This window comes from Chelmon rostratus, chromosome 4 (assembly GCF_017976325.1).
Source record: "Chelmon rostratus isolate fCheRos1 chromosome 4, fCheRos1.pri, whole genome shotgun sequence".
NCBI classification, from domain to species: Eukaryota; Metazoa; Chordata; class Actinopteri; order Chaetodontiformes; family Chaetodontidae; genus Chelmon; species Chelmon rostratus.
In genome coordinates this window covers 10,863,446-10,888,141 of record NC_055661.1, presented here as the reverse complement: position 1 = coordinate 10,888,141, position 24,696 = coordinate 10,863,446, and the positions used below count along the sequence as shown (strand labels likewise).

The window sequence follows — 24,696 nt, the reverse complement described above, 5'->3', positions numbered from 1 at the left end:
AGTGGGTGGTTGGTCGGCTGGAGTGTGTGGAGGTGTGTGTGTTGGTGGAGGTTTTGTGGTGAAGGGGAAAGAGAGTGCAGTACTGAGAGAGGGAATTTGAGAGGTTGAGCAAGAGTGAAAATCTGGCTGTGAAGTAATTAAATTCTGCCCTACTTTGTGTGTGCGTGTGGTGTGTGCGTGTGTGTGTGCGTGTGTGTGTGTGCGTGTGCTTGCAGTCATGTAAAGTGAGCCTTGCAAAAGATACTTTATATGTGTTCGAGAGGGAGAAACTTTCAGGTGTATATTTTCCCTTCCAGAAATGCTCAGTTGTGTGTATGCGAGAGTGCCTAAAAAAATACCAAAATAATACGACTCTCTTCAATGTGTGGGTTGGATTGTGTGTTCTTGTGTGTGTGTGTGTGTGTTTCTGCAGATGAGTACAAGTCAGAGCTGGGACAGCAGCTCTCCCTGATTGCAGGCTCTTTAGTAGGTGGAGTGTGTATCGTGTCATTGGTAGCCATCGCCATCATCTGTACCAGGTAACGCACAGACAGACAGACACACACACACACACACACACACACACACACACACACAACCCATCTGCATATGTGTGTTTCACAGGAATATCCTAAGTGGTAAAATTAATATCCTGTTACATATGTGACATGTTTTGAATCCGATCAAAATGTCTTTGAGCAAAGTATTGGACATGTACTGGTTCAGTAAGGCTCATCACACTCCTTTTTTTAAATCTGTGAATTTGTTTGTATATAGTCGACATTTTGATTTGTCATAGTAGGAAAAGCACAGGAATCATGAATCGATGTGTGATGTGAAAAGGTCTGTTGTGAACAAAAAAAAAAAGAAAATCTTTTAACAGAGCTTTCAACCACATTTCATAGTCTGGAGCTTCAATCATGTAATGACAGGTTTACAATCCCCACCCCTCTGGATGACCATCTGTTATCATGTGACGCTCCATACTTTTGGTCACGTGAACTGAACCATCTCCATGACGACCGAGCAAACTGTATCTGCTGAGGAACACTGTAAGACGCAGTTGAAAGGCAGCCTTGATTTAAGATTTCCTGGACAGGAATAAACATTCACATTAACCGAGAGGACAGTGTTTACTGAAACTACAGTGAACAACGTGCATTTTGACGTAAAATCCACGACTAGAATATAATGCAGTTAAATGGCCTCTGTATGAGAAACTATTCCCATGCTTGCTTGCTAACAACAATTCAAGTGCAATTCTGAACCAGTAATGACATATAAAACATAACAATGATTGGCTTTAACATAGACTTTCTGAAGGTTTCTGTGACCCCATGACCTCCCAGAAATAGCAAGCAACAAGCTCTCCTGCATACAGGATAAGGTGTGCATTTCTGTGCTTCCATCCCCAGATGAAAGCAGGAAACAACAGCTGACAGAACAATAACGTCAGCCACCACTAATGAATTTCTTTTTTTTCCTGCTCTCAAACAGACTTTTTTGACATTCAGTAAGACTATATATTTTAACTGAGCTGAAGAGAAGACAGCCAATTAGCATTTTTTTATTTCAAACTTTGTGTAACATTCCTTTCTGCTTGCCTTTTTTCTCCTAAATCTCTCTCCTTGTGCTTGCGGCGGTAGAAGAAGGCAGCTGAAGGAGAGTGTGTACGGTGACAAGCTGCAGCAGTACAACACAGGAGGAGGTGCGACCACCACTGCAACTTTAAATGAGCTCTACGTTTCCGTACACCACTCTTCCACAACAGTGTTTATATGTGCACCTTCTAATTTTCTCCCCAGAGGTGACTCTGAGGCCTGACATGTTCAGCGGTCCCACCCCCACTGTGACCTTTCCCACCCTGTCCGAAGGTCACAGTTCACCAGGGGTCAAGATCTACATCGACCCCTTCACCTATGAGGACCCCAACGAGGCTGTCCGCGAGTTTGCCAAGGAAATCGACCCCTCCTGTGTCAAAATAGAGGAAGTCATTGGATCAGGTAGAGATTTTCATTCTTTGAATCTTGACTTGCACCTCCTCTCTGTTATGTTGCCTCTATGTTGTTGCTTCTGTTGTTTCAAAGATGTTGAAGATTATGATAATAAGTGTCAAATATTAATGTGAATTCATTCTATTTGTACAAGAGCTCTTGTTGAGGAGGAAGATAAAAAAAATCAAAGTCCTTGTTCATATCTACTATAAACTGCTTCAGAAGTGAACATTAGAAAAATAAACCTTGGTTTCCTTTAATGAGACCATCTGTCACATGAACTCTAAAGTAAATTAATCCAGTTCTTCAATTGTGCCACACTTTTGGTGTCAATGACAAAGATCTGGAAACGTGCAATACCAATTTATTACTTTATTTTTTTCCTTTGAAGTCAGGAGAGATGTTTTATTCATGCTGAAAACTTTCACTGGAATAAATTAAAACTGTCTTCATGCATTCTCTTTGGCTATCTGAGCTCTCACTGTAAAAATGCTCTGTGATGTTTGGCAAATAGAGAAAGTTGGATGTGAAACAGAGTCCCAGCGCATCCTCTGAAATTTTTTTTTGGGGGGGCAGAGTTTTTGCATTTCAGCTGTCGGATGTAAAAAGGAGAAAAAGATGGAAACAAGAAACAAAAAAATGAGGAAAAACTTGTGAAGATCAAGTGCCTTATTTTACCACTGACCCCTGAGTACTGAAACTACGCAATACCTTCAAGAATTTCACTTTTGCTTTATTGTCCCCAAAGGGAATCCAAGTCAGGTGAAACACAGAACACACACATCTGAGCATAAGATACATACAAAAAAAATAATAAAATACATACAACATGAAATTAATACATATAATAAAACCCACTATCATGGTTATAAAAAGCTTCACACACTGCAGCAATCATTAGTGACAACCATCATCATTCATCCAAGTCATTAAATGTAGGGCTTCATGTGTAAAAGCAATCAGACGTTGGATATCCGAACTCGCTAATTTCAAACTAAAGTAAAAAGAAAAGTAAAAGAATTTTTCACGTCAATCACTGTTGTTATTCCTCAGATCAAACTCACATCTGTTCATGATTTTATTTGCATTATGCCTTAACAAACTATGCGGAATGCAAAATACTGAAGAATAACCTCGAACCCTGTACCAGAAAATGATAAAGCTATTATTTCTTCTCACACATAGATTTTTAACGGTGATATCAATGCTTAAAGTGAATTTTTGCTTCAAATTTACAAATAAATAAATTTTTCAAAGAGGTCGAAAAGACGAGGGCAGTATATCGTTTCACCATTCAATTTTTAACTCTTTTTCATGAAAGCTCAATGCTGCCTACAGGGGAAAGGTTGCATTTCTGACCTGCCCCAAGGCTTTGAAAAGCCTCAGGCTCAGTTGTCTTTTGGTATTTTGGTACTGTTTTACTTTTATTCAATATTTCACTTTTATCTTGTAGCCCTGTCTTAAAAAGAGTCCTTGTGTCAAACTCGAATGAATTACTACAGTGTATGTTTATATACTCACATGGCGCATATTAAGTTTAGTCAATTTACCACATAATAACCCAGACAGAAAAAACTCACGTATTGATATTTAAGCCTGGAAGTCTCAGTGTGCACTGTACTTATCTAATGGGTTCATCTGGCCTTGCCCAGGACTAGAAACAAAGCACTATTTTTCTTGCTTCCTCTTGGCCCTGTCTTATGGTGGCTCTCTATGTCAAAATCTAGCTCTCACCGTACGTTCAAATTGTTACTTTACTTTAAATTGCATTGGTCATTTGTGTTCATTGCACAAGTATCGCCAAAAAATAACTGATCAATCCACGTGTGTATTCCCCCCAAACAGCAATACCTGTACATTTAAGTTAGCAAATGTTGGCAGACAGTGACTGTGTCTGTGTGTGTGTGTGTGTGAGTGTTCACTTTAGCCTCTGACTGAACTCAACACTCACCAGAGACACCTGTTCTTTCTGTTTCCCCCCAGTCCCATTTCTTCCTCTCTCTCCTCTCTGTACGATCATGAAGTAAAGTACATTTCCCCTCCAGCCAGCAGTCAACGGGGACAGAGAGAATTACAAACACCTGACAGTGGAGGTCGGCACCTAGACGGCTCGCTGCTGCACACAGGTTGAGAAGCGAAAGCGAAGATAAATCCATTTTGTAATCCTAAAAGTTTCTAAAAAAAATTCTGAGCTCTCTTCCTGCTTGGCAAACCGCTCCAGATCAGAGCAGAATCCAACGTGACTTCAGGTGTTTATTCCCCCTGAAGCTCTAGCGCTGCCCCCGGCTATCTCCTCCAGAGCCGACAGTAGACAGGAAATCAAGGGGTCCATTTTGCATCATATTATAATACATCTTCTGGAACACCAATTTAGAAATAGTCAATAGATAAAACTGTAAAACTTGTATAGGTTCCTTACATGTATTATTGCACAACCCAGTGGTAATTGGGCAAATTTGAATCTTTAATAATTAATGAGTGCTATTTGTCTTCTACCTTAAACCATTAAACCATAGTAGATGGAACAATGTTTTTACTCTTTTTTTTACCTTTGGACCAAAACCAATCAAACCCAAATGGCCATGGAGCTCTGGGTGATAAAGGTCATGAACCAGATTCAGCCCGTCACCGCTGAGAGTATGTGCTTTGGGCTTTGGTCTGTTGAGCCACTCTGAGAGGCTTTCCGTAATCCCTCGGTTTCTCGCTTTATTTCTCTCAGGGGAAGGTTTCTCACCTCAGCCAGAGGTGACAGAGGAGGGATGAGAACAACGGGGAGTGAGGGAAAAATATGAGCCTGGGTGATTGAGATGTGGCCGGACTTTGAGCCCTTAAACGGTTGAATCTCTCCCACTCTGTCGCTATAGAAAGTCAAAATTTAGCCACAGCTCTTTCTCTCTTTTTTCTTTCTCTTTTTGTTTTTCTTTCTGTATTTCTTTGATACTTCCCCCTATCTTCATCTCTCTCTGTGATTCAGCCCCTCTGGAGTTTTAGGGTTTGTTTGCGTATAGAGAAATGCTAAAACAAAGAACCAAGCGGGGAAGAAGCAGAACAACAGATTGAGGAGGGAAGATAAAAGAAGAAAGCACCCTAAGGAGATAGTAAAAATATCTCACCTCACTCTCTCTTCCTTTTCCTCTGTGATAACACCCCTTCCTCTCCCTCTTTCCTTGTTACTATCACCCACACTGTAAGAAATGTCATTCATAAAAAGCACTTTATTTGACTGAAGACAAGTCCTCAAACACCTACAATAGAAAGGAGCAATAACGTCTCACCTGACAGGCCAGTTAATTTACTTATATTATTTCTCTTCTATTCTATCGTTTCCTCAAGTACCACTATTTCGTGACATGTCATCTGATTTTGCCCCTCGTTGCAAAAATTATGGTTTTTCATGCCTCTTCATCCTTCCATACTGCATTCCCTCTTTTCCATTATTATCAATACTGTCTCATTTCCATCCTTCACTGTTTCATTCTTTTCCCCATCCTCCTTCCATTCTCCGTCCTATTTTGCACTCCATCCATCTCTACTTCTTCTGGTTTACAGCGGTGACAGTAGATAGTTTTTAATGAGCAGTGAGATGTGGAGCAGAGATCACAGTGAGACAGGACGACATAGCCTGTCATCCAATTCCCATCACTCATCCATTATTCACACACCGATTTTTATCTCAGGGATGAGCACTTTTATTTTGAAATGATATTCAATTTTCATGTCCCCAAGCAGCATATGGCCGCATTTACTGTGACAAAAGATATCTTTGTGAGCAGCACTGTAGGGACATTTTCTGTACATTGAATAAGTTCAAGACATTGAACCACGCTGAAAATAAGTGCCTGCCCTCTCCTTTCATTTAAAGATCGAGCCAGGTGTGACCGATTGTGCAGATGAGTGGCTTCATATAGCTAGTGAATTTCCAAAACTGAGGACATGCTCCTTCAGTGGGACCAAAATCTAAATATAGATGCCTAAATAAAGATATAGATGTTTATCAAGAGTCATATAGTAAATGGTCTTTTTTTGGGAGAATGCCATGCCTAGACATAGCTTCGGAAAAAACAGATGCAAAACATCCATTGTCTGTGGTATTGTTATCAGTTTTTATTGAAAGCACTCATGCTGCGGTCCCATTGTGTTTTCCAGCTAATAAGGCCCAGATTTAGCAATCTGCAAAAAACATTCAGGCAGAAAGCAAAACTTTTTCAAACTTAAGTTGGAGTGATTCTGGCTGCTGAGGATAAAACCTGGAGTGCGCAGGAGTGTTGTCTTTCCAATGAGACCAAAACCTAGCATGTATTCCAAATTATTCAACAACAGCTTTTGATTTACTTTGGGTGTGCCTTGAATAGCAATAGAATTGCATATTGGCTAATGGTGCAGGTTGTAGGCAGAGGGTGAACCTATGTGTTTCAGTGCAGTCTCTTTATCCATGAGGTCACCCGGCTGCCTTTGTTTAACCACAAGATGAGAGTTGAGGTGTGGTGTGCAAAGCAACTTAGCAATAATACTGGCACTGTCCCTTTAATATTGTTTGCCACCTCTGCTACAAACCTTTTCTCACCCCTCGAGAGGACCTATTGAGGTGATTCGATTGTTGTTCTTTCGGTCTGCAAAAATACCATCAGTGTGCCCTTGAGCAAAGCCCTCAATCTCACTCTGCTCGAGCAGAGCCACTGAAATGCCGTCAGTATGAGACTGAGGATACAGAGGGCAGCTCCCATGACTAAGAGAGTGTTTATGTGTTTAACACACCCTGCCCCTCTCACTGCTGCCCAGCTCAGCTGCTGCAAGGAACAATATGCTCTTTCTTGTTTGATTGATGGAGGATTTTTAATAATGAATGGTGTCCAAATGGTATGAACTACAGCCCATCTGATTTCACAGGTGAGCCATTTTACATCATAAAATGTGATTAAAATGCAATTATTTATTAGCCCCTTTTATTATGTCATAACTTATTTACAGGCTCTGAACTCAAGGGAACATTAAAAAACAACCATCCCCAACAATGTACTTCCCCACTGAGTCACATATTGTTGCCTGAAGAGCCTTGTATTTTTTTAAAGCAGGCTTTTCCCCTCCATTGTTCATAAAAAAAAACACTGTGTATTTTTTAAAAATGCCTATCCATATGAAAATGCAAGAACACAACTGAAACACTATCAACAGCATGCCTAACCAATAGGTAGCAACATAACCCTAAAGCCATGCTGGCCAATCACTGGCCAATCATCAAGCCTGAAAAAAGCTATAACCTACAGCTTACAACAAGACCCGCCTTTGCCGTAGTAAACAAAGGAGATAACATCACACACTCTGTCGTCACAAGCCGAAAAGAATGCTTTAATTTCAGCCCTGAAATATTTTCTTTTTTTTCTTTTGCAGGTGAGTTTGGGGAGGTGTACAAGGGTCGCCTGAAGCCTGTCGGTAAAAAAGAAATCCCCGTGGCCATCAAGACCCTGAAGGTTGGCTACTCTGAGAGGCAGAGGAGGGACTTCCTGTCTGAGGCGTCAATCATGGGCCAGTTTGACCAACCAAACATCATCAGACTGGAGGGCGTGGTCACCAAGAGCAGGCCAACGATGATCATCACAGAGTTCATGGAGAACGGAGCGCTTGACTCATTTCTCAGGGTACATAACACACACATACAGTGCACACATACAGATGCAGCTGTTTTAAACAGCTCTTCATATAACATCTGAGAAAGAGTTATCTACAGGTTTAATGTCTTTTTGGAATTTGATGATATTATTTTTGGCTGGGTCACAAAGTCTATCAAACAGTGATTGTTCATTCTTGACCTTCAAACGGTGCTTGACAGTCTCAACCTAAAGCCTACTTAAGGTCTTTCTTATTCAGGAGATTTCCACTGTATCGCATGGTCCTCATCAACAAATTGAGTTTGCTCAGTTGCCATGGAAATGTAGATGTTAAAACACTCCAGGATTATGTGTACTGCTGACTTGTCATTATTTATAGATATTGAGTTTGACAGTTGCTTCATTACCTTTGAAACAGCAGGTGACAACAATATCTCAGCTAATCCAGGGATGTGGCTTTGGTTTGATCAGTTTGGTTGAAGCCTACCAACTGTCATCAGATTCTGATTCAGGCGTTACTAAATCCTGATTGGTGCACTGAAGTATGTGATATAGCCTTTTTCCAAGTGAGCCCCACCCACCTCAAAGCAGCAAGAAGAGCACAGAGAAGAAAAGGAACTAAACCACTGGCCTCCCAGGCTCCATACACAACTGTTCTAATCTGCCAGAAAATTATGTGACGCTGATTGAGAGAATATATTTTCTGCCCATTTAAGGGCAATTTACACTCTCATTTTGGAGCTTTAGCTGTCACAGGTTGAGTCGTATGGTACACTTGAAAGCAGCAGGTTGAGCTGAGAGTGTTTTGTCACCTTATGGAGCAACACTTTTACGCTTTACAATTTGAAACTTATTAAATTGCTTTCAAAGATGGCTGAGTAACACTCCTTAACACAGTATAGGACTGGTTTAATTCTATATACAAAGTGAAGCTGTTGAGGAATATAATATACTTTATGTAATTATATATTAATGAGGCAGACAGACACATACATGAACACGCTGTACATGCTGTATGTGCCTACAGTATCTTCCTGCATGTTTCTCTTCAGTCCAAATCACACATAGTCCAAACAGGAAAACAGATGGAGATGGGAGGATTGGGAGCTTTTGGAGAAAGAGACACAAAGACAGAAACAACCTCCTGCTCTTCCTGTTCTCCTCTCTTCTCCTTCCTGTGCTCTTTCCTCCTCATCCTGCCAGCATGTCTGTCTGTCAGTCTGTCCTTCTCTTTGATCCTGCCCTCCTTTCGGGGCGCTTCTAAAGACAGAAAGAGAAACTCTTTGATGTTTGGTTCTCACAGCGTGACCTCTTTTGACTCAGAAATCATCCGCTGACTCATGCACACACGCACGCACGCACACACACACACACACACACACACACACACACACACACACACACACACACACACAATGATCGATCTCACTGGTGTTGCTGTCCTAGCGTGACCATCTTGCAGGCACAAGACCCAGAGGATCAATGTGTGTGTGTGTGTGTGTATGTGTGTGTGTGTACCTAGAAGAAGGTTTTGCCTGCAGAGGATTAGACTAGAGGAGCATCAAAGGCGCAGTTTGATGCACTAAGTGAATTAAAAGACACACAGACACCTTCCACTGCAACTATGTCAGCAGGGATGTCAGTGATGTTCTGTGAGACAGAAACTGTCTGGCCCAAAGGTGAAAGAGCAAAATAGCAAAAAGGTGAATGTTTTGAGTCTCATAACAAGCCTGCAGCTCCTCAAAATATATGTTTTTTCTGTTGGCTTTTTGTATTCAGCCCAGGAATGTTGTGTTTGCTTTTACACAATACGGAGATATTTGCAAAAAAAAAAAAAAAAAAAAGGGAATGGCACCATAAGTGTGTTTTTTGTTTTGTTTTTCTATAAACATATCTATCTAATATGCTGATAAGGAACTAATTACAATTATAGGATGAAGCATTTTTACATCATATCATATATTGTACATCTTTGGGAAAGCAAAAGCCCACCAGAGCATATTAGGAAAGGCCAAGACACAGAATCAGTCCCTGCTTAATTATTCGAGCTTAAAAACATCTAGGTGAACTGAACTGTTCCCCTGAAGGAAAAACAGCATAATTGACTCCTACTTAACTCCACAAGCCTGTTTTAAAGCCACTTGTGTATATTGCATTGGTCAACCTGCTCCAATCTATTCAAAGTGAAAAGAACTGAAGCATCCCATGCTGTACTGAACAAACTATAGACATGCAGCAGGAAGCAGTTCTCAAATTAAATGTATGTCTACTCTATTTTCACATTGTGAATGATCTGTTCATGTGAAAACCGCCACCAGACAGTTTTTTGAGATGAATCCACTAATGTTTAAAGGGTGTCAGGATGCACCTGAGGGACTTGGTATGCTTTCAGCAAACTAGTGTGCAGGAAGTGAGTGTGACCATTTCTAAAAGTGAGGTGTTTATACATGTTTTGAATGGCCATTCGCTCTCTCTAAGAACTATGTGCCTCTGCATGCGTCTCCTAAAATGCATCAGTGTTGCACTTATTTGTTCACATGAAAAGTGACTGAAGTATGTGTAAGAGTTCAGATTCATCTGTGCACACCTGGCCAAACACCACGTGAATGAGTTTGTATGTTGGAGTGTTGGTTTAGGAAAAATTGTCGGACAAAACCCTCCAACTCTATCTGACACTGTTTATTGATCTTACAAGCACTTTGAAGCACAGTTACTTCTCAACCCTAACCCAAGGCCAAGGACCGTAATATTGATAGAAAACTGAATAGTTCAAATTAAGTTAAAGTTAAAATCGCTAAAATAAATCACATTTCCTGAACTGCAGCATGATCAGACTGTATTCCTGTTCTTCTTTTCTCGCATCATCTTGCTTACATTATACTTACAAAGTAACAAATAATACTTTTTTCCCTCCAAATGTCTTTTATAGCTAAAATATACTGACATCTTTTCACCTGCTAGACTTTCTGTTAATAACTGAAGTGAGTGAGTGAAAAAACCTGATGACGGAAAATAAAAGTAATCCTGTCACGGTTCATGGTTTTGCAGCAAAATGATGGGCAGTTCCCAGTGATCCAGCTGGTTGGTATGCTGAGGGGCATCGCGTCTGGAATGAGGTACACACACACACACACACACACACACACACACACACACACACACACACAGAGAGAGAGACTCCTGCTACCAATCCATTTTTATCATAATAATGGATGAATAAGTAAACCTTTTCAGACCTTTCAATAATTGTTGTGTGAAATTAGTTTTTATATAACAATACCAATTCTAACACACTGAAGTTTCATGTGGTGATATTCAATACTGTCTGGTCATGTGCTATTCTCAATCAGACATCAGCAGCTTGAGATATGCTGCCTCCACATTCTGCAAACTCCCTCTGTCACACACACACACAAACACACACACACACAGGAACAACCACCAACTCTATTTATTCAAGTTAAGAGCACCACGACTTGTCGGCTTAGCAGCTTGAAACACTGTTCTCATACAGACACACACGCGCACACACACACGTACACTCGCCAGATCCTATCTGAGTTTTATTGCACGTATCCGGGTGGTGATAACACAGAAACATGTACCTGTACACAAACATTAAATCCCATTCCTATTTTATCAAAGATAGCTGGCAGGGACAACACGCACACTAAATCCCATTACCTTTTTATAGTAGCCCAGGTAGCTGGCAGTGGATAACACACACATTCACATAATAAATCCTGTTGGTGTTACAGGTACCTGGCAGAAATGAGTTATGTTCACCGGGACCTGGCTGCTCGGAACATCTTGGTGAACAGTAATTTGGTGTGTAAGGTGTCTGACTTTGGCTTATCACGATATCTGGAGGAGGACACCTCTGACCCCACCTACACCAGCTCACTGGTGAGGACTCACACACTCACACACAGAAAACATACAAGCACAAACGAATGTAAAAGAGGACACACTAATGCTGCATTCTCTGGTTAAAAGATGATGCTCGTTGCCATGGTTATTTTAATAACCACGTAAGAGGTTGCACTGTTCCTTACTCACTGATAAAAAACAACACTTAAAGCCTAAAGCGAAGCTAGCGGCCCTGTGAAGCTTTAATGCTTACTGCACATTAGAAGAATGAATTTGTTGGATGGGTGAACTTCTGATAACTTTGCGAACCTTAGATCTTTACCACTAGTGCGACAACAAATGTAAAGTCTGTCCTGAGGGGTATGCCAGAGAAAACACATGCATTGGCCATTTAAAGACAGACTCAGCTTGTCAGACACTGACTCTTTTTTCACCAGTATAAATTGTACATAATGAGCCTCAGCTGTACTTAAACTCAACTGTAAGCTGAATACTGACGCTGCTATAATGTGTACAGTTGGTAACGAAGCGTGCTCAGTCATGTTAACTTAACATATAACTAAGAGTGAAGACCCATGGGAAGAAACCAAATGCTCACAAGTTAGCCAGTAGATCTAACTAGATCTCTAACTCACCACTAGATCTGACGTTAGTGAACATTGTGTAAGTATGCAGCCGACTATGTTCTCTAGCACTTTGCATGACTGGCAAGGGAATGATTTACACAGAGATAATGTGCATATAAAAGAGGAAATTCTCAACTTTTGACCCCTTGTTCTATTCCTCTTTTTTTTTTTTTGTCCCATACTCGGTGAATATGGCCATAATTTGCTTTGTGTCACACCACGTTTGCAGGGTCTTCACCCTGAGGCTGATGGAAATTCAGTCATTAATTTTAGAGGTGTCCTGTCATAAATTTAAGCGTTGGACATTTTGAACTCATGCTGGCACTGTATGAAAAGTCAAGACCACTGCAGTCTCTGAGGGGCTGGTCTAGTCCATCAGAACTACTTGTGTGATGGTTAATGGCTTCGGAACCCCCCTGGCTTTCTGACGTCAGAGTGAGGGGGCTGTGTCCAACCGCTCTGTAACTTTCATCACAGTCAAAACAGACAGAGGAGGCTAACAACATACAGTATATAGTGAACCTAGGACAGGTGTATTGTCACTGAATAATGGGTTGAACAGGTTATCAACTCTGGTAGGTAATGGATCCAAGGGTGGGGGTCGCCATAGTCATAGCCACGTGCCACTCCCCATGCACTATAATCACAAACAAAATCAAACAAAAGAACATAAACATATCTTAAAGTTACAGAGATAAAAGTAAAAGTACTGCATCCACCAAGTGTAATAAACTAGGGAAACATGATAAATTCAGTTTGTCATTTAGGCCAAAGGCTCTTAAGAGTGTGAATCCAATATGTCTCTCTGCAGAGCAGTGAGTTGATCATTTCTCCACCCCTAGGAGAGGGGAATATTTTTTCTATTCCCCAGAACTTTAATGATGCTGCAGAGACATGGTTAGCCTGTGCATTATTCAGAGCAATAGCATCAAAAAATAATCTTTTGTGCATGGGTTGCAGTTTTGTCTTCAGATATGCAAATCTTTGACTCTCTGTTAGTTTGTCCACCATAAACCGGGCTACAGTGACATTTCAGCATGCAGACAACATATTGTTTTATCAGTACGTGGATGTTAGAGCACAAGATTAGAACATTGTGCATACTGACCACAATGAAAAAACAAAACTGCAGGTTGATTAGACAGCCAGGAGACAGTGTTACATGGTTTTCTAGTGTCAGAACAAACCTCAGGCCCTTTTTACACCTGGCATTAACATGTGTGTCCTGCTAAAGGGTCAAAGGGCCCTGCTCACAGTTCTTACCTGTTGCCATGTTTGTTTCACCCTGGCTGACAACTAGCTAAGAAAACTAACTAAAAACCAGAACTAATATGCTTGTACGGGCTATTCAAACTCTTGAGATGGACAGGACTGAGTCATTTGCCACTTGCAGATGAGCGTAGGACAAGATGAAAAAGGGACTTGTATTCCTCGTACATCAGTGCTCCTCTCCATTTCTTTCAAGCGTTGGTGCGCAGTAACCAAAACAACCACCACTTCCTGCATTGATGAGGTATGCTGATACATTCTTGTCGGGGCATTGCATGTTATTGCCTGGTGTAAACAGGGTTTCAGACTGTGTGAACATTTAAAAATGATCAAGTTAGGCATGTTCATGTATCCCAGTTCTTGAAACATTTTTGTTTTCCTAGCTAGCTGTTAGCCGTGTGAAACAAATCTGCCTACACATAGTAACTATGCGCGTGGCCCTTTGACCAAGCAGAGGCAACGTAGGCACTTTGAACACAGCTGGACACCTTGCAGACACAGGTGTAAATGTGTCTTGGCTACCACTTGTGATTGGATCACCCAAGACGCATGTTGATAGTCGATGTAAACAGGGTCTTTGATACTCTTTGTTTATTGACAGCGTCCCCAATAATGCAGGGAGACTTGAGACAAATTCCCTCACAAAAAAAATACCATATTGTGACTCCCAACACGATCAATGCTTGCCATAATCGTGTGGTGGGGACCATTAATAGTGGCTTTATGCTGTGTGGAAGGGCAATATAAACAGGACATACAGGGCAGTTTATCGTGCACAGGGTGTGGCACTTTGACACTGACAATGGAAACTCCCACCCTTGGATCCATTATACAATGGATTTGAAATCCTGTTCAACCAACTATCTAGTGATGATAAACTTGTGTGTACACCTGTTCTATGTGACTATAGTGTATGTTGTTTACCTCATGTCTCTGTCCATTTTGACTGAAAATCAATCCCCAGCGCCAGTCCCTTTTCTTTCCTCTGGAAGATGTGGATGTACGTAAGTGGAATAGAATAGAGATAAAAATAATTAAAACAGAATTTCTTTCAGCACTGTTTCCTATCATCCCCATTTCCCACAGATGTCATCACTGTGCTGTGCAGGATTGTGATGAGCATTACATTAATAGTCAGTCCTCACCTTTATGTTTATCATGACCTATGGCAGATATGGGCTGCCTATGGCTTCTGTATTTAGTGCTGTGTGATGAATGTGTAAGCGAGCGTGTTAAGAGTTGAACTATGAAGAAAACAGTTTTCTTCATTTCTTTTCCCCTCTCCTCTTCCCTTTTCTCTGTCTTCCTCTCAGGGTGGTAAAATCCCAGTGCGGTGGACAGCTCCGGAGGCGATCGCCTACAGGAAGTTTACGTCGGCTTCAGATGTCTGGAGTTATGGGATTGTCACCTGGGAGGTGATGTCATATGGAGAGAGGCCTTACTGGGACATGAGCAACCAAGATGTGAGTCACCGCATGCTTGTGTGTGTGTGTGTGTGTGTATGTGTGTGTGTGTGTGTGTGTGTGAGAGAGAGAGAGAGATAGAGAAAGAGAGACAGTGTTTGTCTTGTTCTTTTGTGTTCTCATTGATTACAGTGAGTGTCTAAGATTCTGTACATTTACCCATGTTTTTGTCACACACTGTAGTGTGTGTGTGTGTGTGTGTGTGTGTGTGTTCGCATGCGAGTCAGGGGGTTGAGGGGGTGTGCTTGTTTGTTTCCTTTGGCGTCTCTCACAGCAGGGTGCCTGCATGTCTAGGAAAACACACGGAAAATGAGGACATCAATTTATGTGTCACAGAAATGTTTGTTCCCTGGAACATCAGACCAAAAGCCATTAGAATTTTGTTTTCCAGCTGATCTTTTCTTTCGGGAATATTTCATTGTCTTGACAACTTTATTCCAATTACCTTCACAGTATGATTTGCTGCTGCATTTCTATACCCTGTTTTTTCCCTTGTGCTGGCATCACAATTATGTCATTAAGTGTTTTGAGGTTACATCCATCCCTGTGTTTTTTTGGCTGGAAAAAATTGCCAGTTTCTGAAAAAGAAGTGCACAGTTCATCCTCTCTGAGTATTCAATTTTACTGTTTAAACCTAAAGGGCATCACGTACAGTACATGAAAAAGGAGGTTCCAGAAGATCGGATTGCTGACATTTTTATTTTTAGGTTTCTATTCCGAGAAGAAATGTGATACACAGATTATAGCGAGTTTTGGCACTAAAACCTACTTCAAAGCACTGAGGCTCTAAATCCCAACTCCTGCTTTCTGAAACTATATATCTAATGGCTTTGACACAGAGGAGCCAGGGAATTTTACAAGCCTCCAGTTTGTCTTGAGTTTAAACTTCGAAATAAATTTTGTTGCTGCAGGAAATCTTCCAAAACATTGCTGACTGGTTTCAGTTGTGTTTATCACCTGGAAATATTCTTAATAAGATATTTTGTCTTTTTTTTTTTCTTGAGTAAGAGCATATTCAGACCACAGCTCCACGTCAGCAATTTTTAACCTGCCTCAAACCTCATTAACTTGGTCTATATGTGAAGTGTTCGTTAACTGTTCCACTGATAGAGAGTTAATCAGTGGCAAGACCCTGTTCCAACTGTAAGAAAGACAAAGATTTTCAACTGATAGAACTAAGTCATTCACTGTTTTTTCTCTATCTAGCATCTACATCACATTAACCATCTCTTTCCCCTTATTTCACCCCCCCCCCCGCCTCTTATCTCTCTCCACCTCCCTAGACCCCCACCTCCCTGCTGTCTCTCCTCACCTCCCTTGCAACCTCAGCCCTCACCCCCTTATGGTTGCTCCTGCACAATAGGAGCGGTCTATGCAGCAGTAATGACGGAGAGTCAGTATAATGACAGAGACAGTTTTATAATGGCACAGACAGTGTATAATGATGAGGAAAGTGTGTGTTACCACTATAGCTAACGAGGGTCTGCTGGGGCATTAACTATGCATGAACCTCACACCCTAAACTCACACATACGACACACACACTCAGCTAAACCACACACATGCCAGCAGAGATGCATAAAGGCGCACACACACAAGATTTCAAAGAACACGGAACGGTGAAATTGTCAGCGGAGCCACCACAGGTGCTGTGTTCGACATGAATTAATCATGAAAGAGACCTGTGATGTTTTACTACACTCGCTGCTATTTTGATTGACAGCGGTGCTTAGAGAGAATTTATGCGGCACAAAGCCTGAGAAGTGTGTCGGGGTCAAGTAGAGTTCACCAGGCGAGCAGACAAATCCCCGGCGCTGAATTTACTGTAGTAGAAACATCGCATTCCCTCAGCTTACCGTTAGATTGGCTTACAAGTGCACTGACACCGGCTTGTAACCTTTAAATTTACAGAAAGCGCTGAAAAAAACCATCTTTAAGTATTATTTAAAGGAATTTTATGACACCTCTGATTTGGTAAAGGAACAATCTATCATTAAAATATGAGCAAAAATGTAGCAGCAGCATCAAAACGCAAGATGCAGTGCAGACACGCTCAGATAGGTGAGATTTGGACTCAAAAGGTTGAATTACAGGCAGAACAGGTTGGTAAAACAGTGTTTACTAGGTCAACGATCAAAGCAGGGAGAGGCAGACAAGTCCAAGGGGGCAAAAGCTGGCTGGCAAGAGTCCAGAAACAGGCAGAGGTCATAAAATAAGGCTGGCAGGAACTGGAACACTTTGGCAGGAAGGCACAATAAAAAATCTGGCAGAGTTTTGAGGCTACGGGCAGGTAAACTAGGGAAGATAATGAGGGAATGAGGAGCAGGTGTGGAGGTGGATGTGGAGGTCAGGTGATGGGGAATGGTAGGAACACAGTGGGGACAAGTGGGGGAATGGCAGGACATGAAAAGACATGAGATGGTGATAGTGACAGAAAACAGAAGACAATTCCGGTCCCGCTGAAATTTTGACAGTGGCACGAGGAGGCTGCTGGTATACCACTGTTTCTCAAGCCTGGTCCTGGAGTTCCACTGCCCTGCATGTTTTAGATGTATCCCAGCTCCAGCACACCTGATTCAAATGAATGGCTCGTTATCAGGCCTCAGCAGAGCCCAGTAACGAGCAGCAGAGCAGAGCAGCTGGTGCAAAATCCCTCTTTATTTAAATTTGGTGGGGGCTAACCCTTTAAAATTGAAATCAGAGGCGAGAAGAGACGTTTGTCTACAAAAGGATCCAAAAATGTTGTGTCTCCTATTCACCATTTGGAGTTTATGCTAATTTAAAAAAACTACTTTCAGGCGATTTCTCACTGCCTCTTTCACTCTAGCTGATTACTTCACCCACTCTAGGGGCAGAAATTCTGAGCATTTTTTGAGAAACTTTATGGTCTTCAGATGGTCAGGGATCGAAAACCATAAGAGATATCGAAAAGGGAGCCAATGTTCATTTTGAGCGGACAAAATTATCTACGTTTTAAAGTCGAATGAAGTCTCTAGGAGAAAGTATGGCGAGGCAGCAGAAACTTGAAAAAGGCTGAAATTTGAGGAAATTTCCCATTCATTTCTTATGGGAAATTTTTCACAGTTTTTTGTGAATAGCTTTGCGAATTATTAATGAATCCTGCGCCACACGTTTTGATATATAGTTTGCAAGGGTTTTCTTAAAGCTGCGGGGCTAGTTACACGCCGAAATTCTGGCGGAATATGAAAAATAAGAAGACAAAACGCGAGAGATTACAAGCTAAGCTCGAGCCACTCGCCTCTATAGCTCTTTGAGCTCGCCTCTATAGCTCAAAGAGCCATGGCTCGTGGCTCGTGCATTGCCTCGTGCCACTAAAAATGCAAAAAAAAAAAAAAAAGAATTTATTGACCTTAAATACAGACAAAAGATACAATAATGACAACACAGAGGCAGTAATGAAGACCACTGCATGGTACGGTTCTTTTTCAGTGTTCCATTGTCAGAGTTGTGGATAATACCGGGTACCTGGTTTCACCTCAGTCAAGGTTCCAAGCTGAGCCGATATTGACCAGTGGAGTGAAACTCTGCAGACACTGATTTGTCAGAGACAATCATCACTAGAATAGTTAATGGCGCGACACTGCAGTTTTTTGTTTACGCAACCAAATTTTAAAAATGGCAGTTTGCAAAACTGAATTGACAAAGTGCAGACGTTCGTCTGTTCAGCTGCCGATGAAAAGCTTATGTTTCGTTGCTCCTGTGTGCTTGTGTCCCGCTGAAGGTGATGTCACAGCGGATTTATCAAGCGTCGCTATGATGATCAAAGATTTCCACCTACCTATTAAGGGGCTGCCAGCTACAGTGGAAAATGAGAGAAGAACCTGATGTCAAAAGCATGTCAAGTTGACCTGAGCCATACCATGAAAGGAGGCATCTATCGCCTCTATCTAGGCAGTGTCCCGGGCTTTCAGCAGGGACCGCACTGTGCTGTCCACCCATGGTTTCTGGTTCGGAAACACAGTGATGGTCTTAACAGGGAGGACAGCATCAGTTCAGAACTGAACATAGGACAACACAGATGATGTATACTCCTACAGGTCTGCCTCTTCTCTGAAAACAGTCCAGTCTGTCAGCTCAAAGCAGTCCTGAAGTGCAGAGGAGGCCTCCTCAGTCCATATCTGTACTGTCCTGGTGGTCGGCTTTGTTCTGCAGGCCAGAGGCTTGTAGGCAGGAATGAGTTTTACTGAGATGTGGTCTGACATGCCCAGGTGTGGAGCTGTTGCAGCCTTGTAAGCAGCAAGGATGTTGCAGTAAACCTGATCCAAAATGTTACTGTCTCTGGAAGGAAACTTTATTTGTGAAATTTGGGACACACCGCCTTCAGTTCAACGCCACAATCACAGCCGCCTCCTGGTTGTCGTTCATCTGCCGGCTGACTAGGCAGCACATCTCCTAATGCTAATTTAGCATTAGCTCGCGGACAGACGAGAGTTCTCTAACAAGCTTGAATGGTCATCGCCAGGTCTTCCAAATCAGGCGAGCAGAACGTGCTGAAGGTGCATGTCGCTGTACACCAGGCATTGTGTACATATAGCGCCAAGCCTCCGCCTCTGCTCTTACCTGAAGCTGCAGACCTGTCTGTCCACCCTGCGATCTCCACTGCTGCGTCCAGGATGTTGAGAGTCTATCCTTAGATGGACCTCGTCGATTTGGTTGGCAAGAGACCTGGCGTTAGTGAGGCAGAGACTGGGGAGAGCCGGTCTGTGAGGGTTAGCCTGTAGCCTAGCACGCAAGCTGGCTCTCTTGCCACGCTTGTGTTTACGGTGCCTCCTCAGTCTCCTTGGCAGCAGTGGGGGGATTGTGGTGGGCTCTGGGGTCCGTAGCAGCTGGAATAAAGTCCAGTTTAGGGGGGGTGTGGAGTCCGAACTGTACTCCAAAGTTCAACAGTTCGGACCTGCTGTATCGTGTTAGAGCTTCCAGAAGAGTGGTGAACGTAGATATGAGTAAAAACAAACAAACAGAAAAGTAAACACAGGAGCTACAAGCTGTTGTGTCTGCTTATTCACTTTATCTAGATGAGAAGATCAATATGTAACTACAAGAAGCTAACTAAATGTTACTAGACAGTAACTAAAGCTGTGTGCCAGCACCTCTGAAGCTTACAAGTCAACATGTTCTATCTTGTTGGTTGAATATGTCCAAAACTGAAGCATAGAAACAAGGTTTTACCAGGGGCTTATGAGCAGGAAGTTTGTTTCACTGTTTGTTGGGGAAGCTCATGTAACAACTCGTCTTTGTGCTAAATTAAGCTAATTGGCTGCTGGTGATAGCTTCATACTTATTGTACACAGAGAGCGGTATTGATCTACTCATCTAGTGTCTTGCCAAGAAAGCAAATGAGATTGATGCCCAAAATGTCAAACATTTCCTTTAAACATGAATGGACTGTCTATGATTGAAATAGTACATTGGCAAGTACTTTCCATATTTCTCATTTATCTCATAAACGATACTGATGCTGACAGACAGGTGTCTTTACTCCTGATGCTGAAAGGGTCGGCTTATTTGATTCAAGTTTGTCATTTCCATTTTTATGACTTAAACAAAATGCTTTGTTGTCATCTATAACAGAAACATTACAGTCATATATTTAAAAATAGTCACTGGGCCTCTAAAGAATAAAGTGTGGAAGGTGAGAAGAAAGATATTAGTAACCAGATATGTAACGTGCAAAAAAAAAAAAAAAAAATTCTGAAGGCTGTACAAGTACAGATCATGTTCAGAGCCACATCTTTGAGCCACAAGGTTACACAACAATGTGAGTTTTAAACATGACAACCATCATAATTACAGCTGAGGAGACGTTTGAATAAATACTCTCACAGCCCTGACACAGGGGGCACAATAATTTGTGATAATGATCACTGCACTTGATATTTCCTTTCTTTGATTATTTTTTTAGGGTGGCAAGGCAGCTAGGTGCTCTTTCACTCAAAGAAATTTTCAATTCTGTGATGTTCAGGATAATTACAATCTGCACTCAAAGGTATGCTGGCGTATTTAGCACAGCCTCTCTGCAATACCAAATTCCTGCCTAAAAGTTTTCACAGAAAAACCTCGAAAGGTCCTTATCATTCTCAGTACCCGCACTGGCATAATGAAATCAGAGGCTCCTCTTGTAAAACTACCTGCCTTGACATCAGAGGCTGCAGCACGCGGCTCTGCTTCTTAGTGATGCATATCTGGATATGCTGAGCGGCTGCACGCTTTGTCAGGATAAAGTTCTCAAATGGAAATGAATCCTCTTAACTAAGTTTTTTTTTCTCTGTGTGGTTTTAAATAAAGCTGAATGAGGCAAGATTTTTCTGTAAGAATACACCTGTCTTATCAGCCAAAATCACAAAGGAGCTGTAGAGGAGAATGTTCCTCCCCACTCAACCCCTCTCCGCCAACAGGAAGTCACAAATCAAAACTCGAGAGCAAAATATAAAGTGTCCCCTAAACAGCCGCCGGAGAGCTGGACTCAGCGTTGGATCTTTTTCCCTCTTTCATCCTTTTGATATCCTGAGCATCACAGACCAGCACCATGCTGAGTGCAATTTACTGATGTCATATCACAATAATATGTTTCCTTCAAAATATGTTCTCCCCTCTATCATTTATATCTCTCACTAGAAAAGTGGGCTTGTTTAAAAACACACACAAAGAAAACATTTCCATGTCAGGTGTTGTGCTGCCTACTGGTATGTCAAACATATGTAAAAAAAAAACAAAAAAAAACAAAACAATAATAATAATAAAATAAATATATACACATATAATTATCATTATCATTATTGACAATTATTATGTAGAAATGCTTATATTTCTCATTTCCATAAATTTGCATACATTTATCCAATCAAATGTGAGTTAAGGTCCACTAGCTAACCCTTTTATTTCTATAAAACCACACTTGACCTCATTAACTGGTGTATTCGTAGTACCTCACACAACATTATTAACGGGGCCCAGGTGAGTATTTGGGTATCAGAATGCAAAAACAGTGTTTACCTTTCCAAAACTGCCAAGGATGCAGTCTAAGTGGCTGGAATTTATGTATGTCTCCTCTTTCTCTGCCTCCCCATCCAGCAATGAGGGTGACGGAGGTATGGGTGGAGGCGGACACTCCTGTAGAGACTCTGTGCTCATCAAATCAAGACCACTTTCCAGCGATCAAATCCATGAACGATTTGATCAAATCTCCAACTTATACCTTGCCCACATATTCCATTACACTTGGAACATTGTGGATGCTTTAACTGCCATTTCAGCGTGTCCTTCATATTATAATGTAATATTATTATATTTTTTTCTGGTCGCATGGGAGCAGCAGCACAAGCTACAACACATCACTGGCATACTGTAATGTCACCTCTTAAAGTTGATATAATGAATGTGTTGCCAATTATCAGATAGAATCATTAGCATGTATTTAGAGTCGTGTAGCCAGTTCTTATCTCCATTTTGGTCTCCAGGTATCTGAGGTATCTGGCTCTAGCTGCTAAATGAACCACTATATTCACCAGCTCCACTGAGCAGATAGTTGTCTTTCTTATAGGCCAGTAATTCTGTGGGTTTGTCACTACAACAGAAACATAGCCATTTGGCCCAGTGTCAAGATAAAGATATTGATTATATCAACTTTAATCACTTACTCACAATAAATCAGTGATTTTCCACTGTTTCTAACCATTTGTGTCCACTTGTCTCCCCCCCTCCTCCTTCTCTCACCGTGTCTCAGGTGATAAATGCCATCGAGCAGGACTTCAGGCTGCCAGCTCCCATGGACTGTCCAGTAGTGCTGCACCAGCTGATGCTGGACTGCTGGCAGAAAGACAGGAACGCCCGGCCAAAGTTCCCCGACATTGTCAGCATGCTGGACAAAATGATACGCAACCCCGCATCTCTGAAAGCCGGCACCAACAACGTCGCCCCTGGGTGAGGAGAGATACAAACTCATTTCCATACGCAAACGCTCTTCCTGTCTCGGCCGTCTGTATCAGTGAAACAGCGCTTCTTTTTCTAACACCTCCCCGCCTCCCTTGTGGTATGTCTGCAGTCCTTCCCATCATCCCCTGTTAGACCGTGGAGCTCCAGACCTCAGCAGGGTGAGCTCCGTGGAAGACTGGCTGGCTGCACTGAAGATGACCCAGTATCGAGACTCTTTCCTGGGCTCGGGATTCACTTCTTTGCCGCTCGTCACACAAATCACAGCTGAGTAAGTCTACCCGTTTAACTGCCTCTCTCTTTTCGTCTGTCTGTCTCCCCCTGCCTACGTCTCACACTGCTCACCTGCCAAGTCAGTGTCTCGTTAGATGGACAATTGGCAGGACGGCTGGTTGGCTGACTGCTGGTCCATGTGTTCTGTCTGAACCGTCTCCCAGACTTACTTACTTCCATCCTTTCTCCCTCTTTTAATCATGCTATAAAATGCTATGAGCTCTATTACAGAACATTCACACTCAAAAATCTCTGTCTAATAAATTGTGACAAACTATAATTGCTATAAACAACTTGAAGCACTGTCAAAATAGTAAAAAAGCTCTTTCCTACGAACGGTATCGGTGATGCTGTTTGGTTCCTTGAACTAAGCCTGTATTTCACACAGACCCTGGCTTTCATGTAGCTGTTTCTCATAACTGGCATACCTGGTGTTTCTGCTCGTGGTTTGTTCTCACTCTTCATGTGAACATGTTGAAAGTGAGATTTTTGATCAACATTTCTCTCCCTGCACCATCTGCCATTGTAGGAAATTCTAGTAGTTTTAGCTTTGTTTGCTTATATATGTGTAATGTACTGTAGATATGCATCATGTTGTTGGTCCCTGTCCACCCCAGGCCAATGTTCCCACAGGGATTAATTAAGTATACTTTAACCTGGTACCAGTGTGGAGACAGTAGAACTTTATTTAACAAAAATAAATTCACGCCCATGTTAGATCCTATGAAGAGTCATCTGCTCATATAGCCCATGTTAAGTGATGTATATGACTATGTATGGGCTTGGCCATGGTTTTTATCATGGTTAAAAGCAAATTTCCCCAGACAAATGATCAGTAAAACAAAATTAATGATGTACATTTGATGTACATTTAAATGGGAAAAAACAACTTCTGTCAACAACAAAAAATGTTAAAAAGCTGAGACATAATTGTGTGGAATGTATCATTTTGTTTCTCTGGAAATGATTAGTTGAACGACTTTGTCATTATTTAATCAAACCAGTAAAAACTAGCCCTTATCCTTACATGCTGCGTGCTCATGCTGTGCTAATTTAAAGCCCATGGCACCTTTTCATTCCAATCATTTCATGATTAATGCTAGTAACGATATATTAGTGTTAAATACCTACACATAGCACCTTTAATAGTAGCTGTGTTAATATGGTGTTTTTCTGATAATGTACCTCTGTGTTTTCGCAGAGACCTTCAGAGGATTGGAGTCTCTCTAGCCGGCCACCAGAAGAAAATCCTGACCAGTGTTCAGTCAATGAGGCACAACGTCGATGACCAGTCTCCTACTGAATCTGTGTAACCACACGAAGGAGTCATACAGTATGAATATTTGACAAGTGTACAGTCTGAAGGAGCAGGCTGTCATCTTTACACTTCTGTTTTACCCTCATTCACTTCAGTTTGCCGTTTATGTGTCTGTCAACAGGTCCCTCCTTCGGTCATGAAACAGACTTCTCTCATACCATTTAGCTTCCCAAACTGATTTCAACTAAATGCCTCTCGGCATGCAGACATGATTTGTGACTTTCCAGCCTTTTCTGTCTGACTATGTAGTGTACAATCACAAACCCTGATTCCCTCTCACACAAAATCTGCCTGCAAGATAACTTTGACATCCACCACTGAAATCCACAGACCCGTTTTTACCAGCTC

The 24,696-nt window shown here is 41.7% G+C and overlaps 1 protein-coding gene across 1 annotated transcript in view; it reads left to right on the top strand.

The window, feature by feature from the left end:
- The window catches only part of LOC121605271 (ephrin type-B receptor 1-like), an 83,406-nt gene extending 59,063 nt beyond the window's left edge, over positions 1 to 24,343 (top strand). Inside the window, exons 11-20 of the mRNA XM_041935133.1 lie at positions 413 to 518; positions 1,626 to 1,687; positions 1,785 to 1,982; positions 7,362 to 7,609; positions 10,628 to 10,695; positions 11,338 to 11,485; positions 14,658 to 14,807; positions 22,552 to 22,748; positions 22,870 to 23,028; positions 24,232 to 24,343. Of these exons, the coding sequence (XP_041791067.1) occupies positions 413 to 518; positions 1,626 to 1,687; positions 1,785 to 1,982; positions 7,362 to 7,609; positions 10,628 to 10,695; positions 11,338 to 11,485; positions 14,658 to 14,807; positions 22,552 to 22,748; positions 22,870 to 23,028; positions 24,232 to 24,343 (1,448 nt within the window). The remainder of the gene's footprint in view (positions 1 to 412; positions 519 to 1,625; positions 1,688 to 1,784; positions 1,983 to 7,361; positions 7,610 to 10,627; positions 10,696 to 11,337; positions 11,486 to 14,657; positions 14,808 to 22,551; positions 22,749 to 22,869; positions 23,029 to 24,231) is intronic.
- Positions 24,344 to 24,696: the final 353 nt, after the last annotated feature.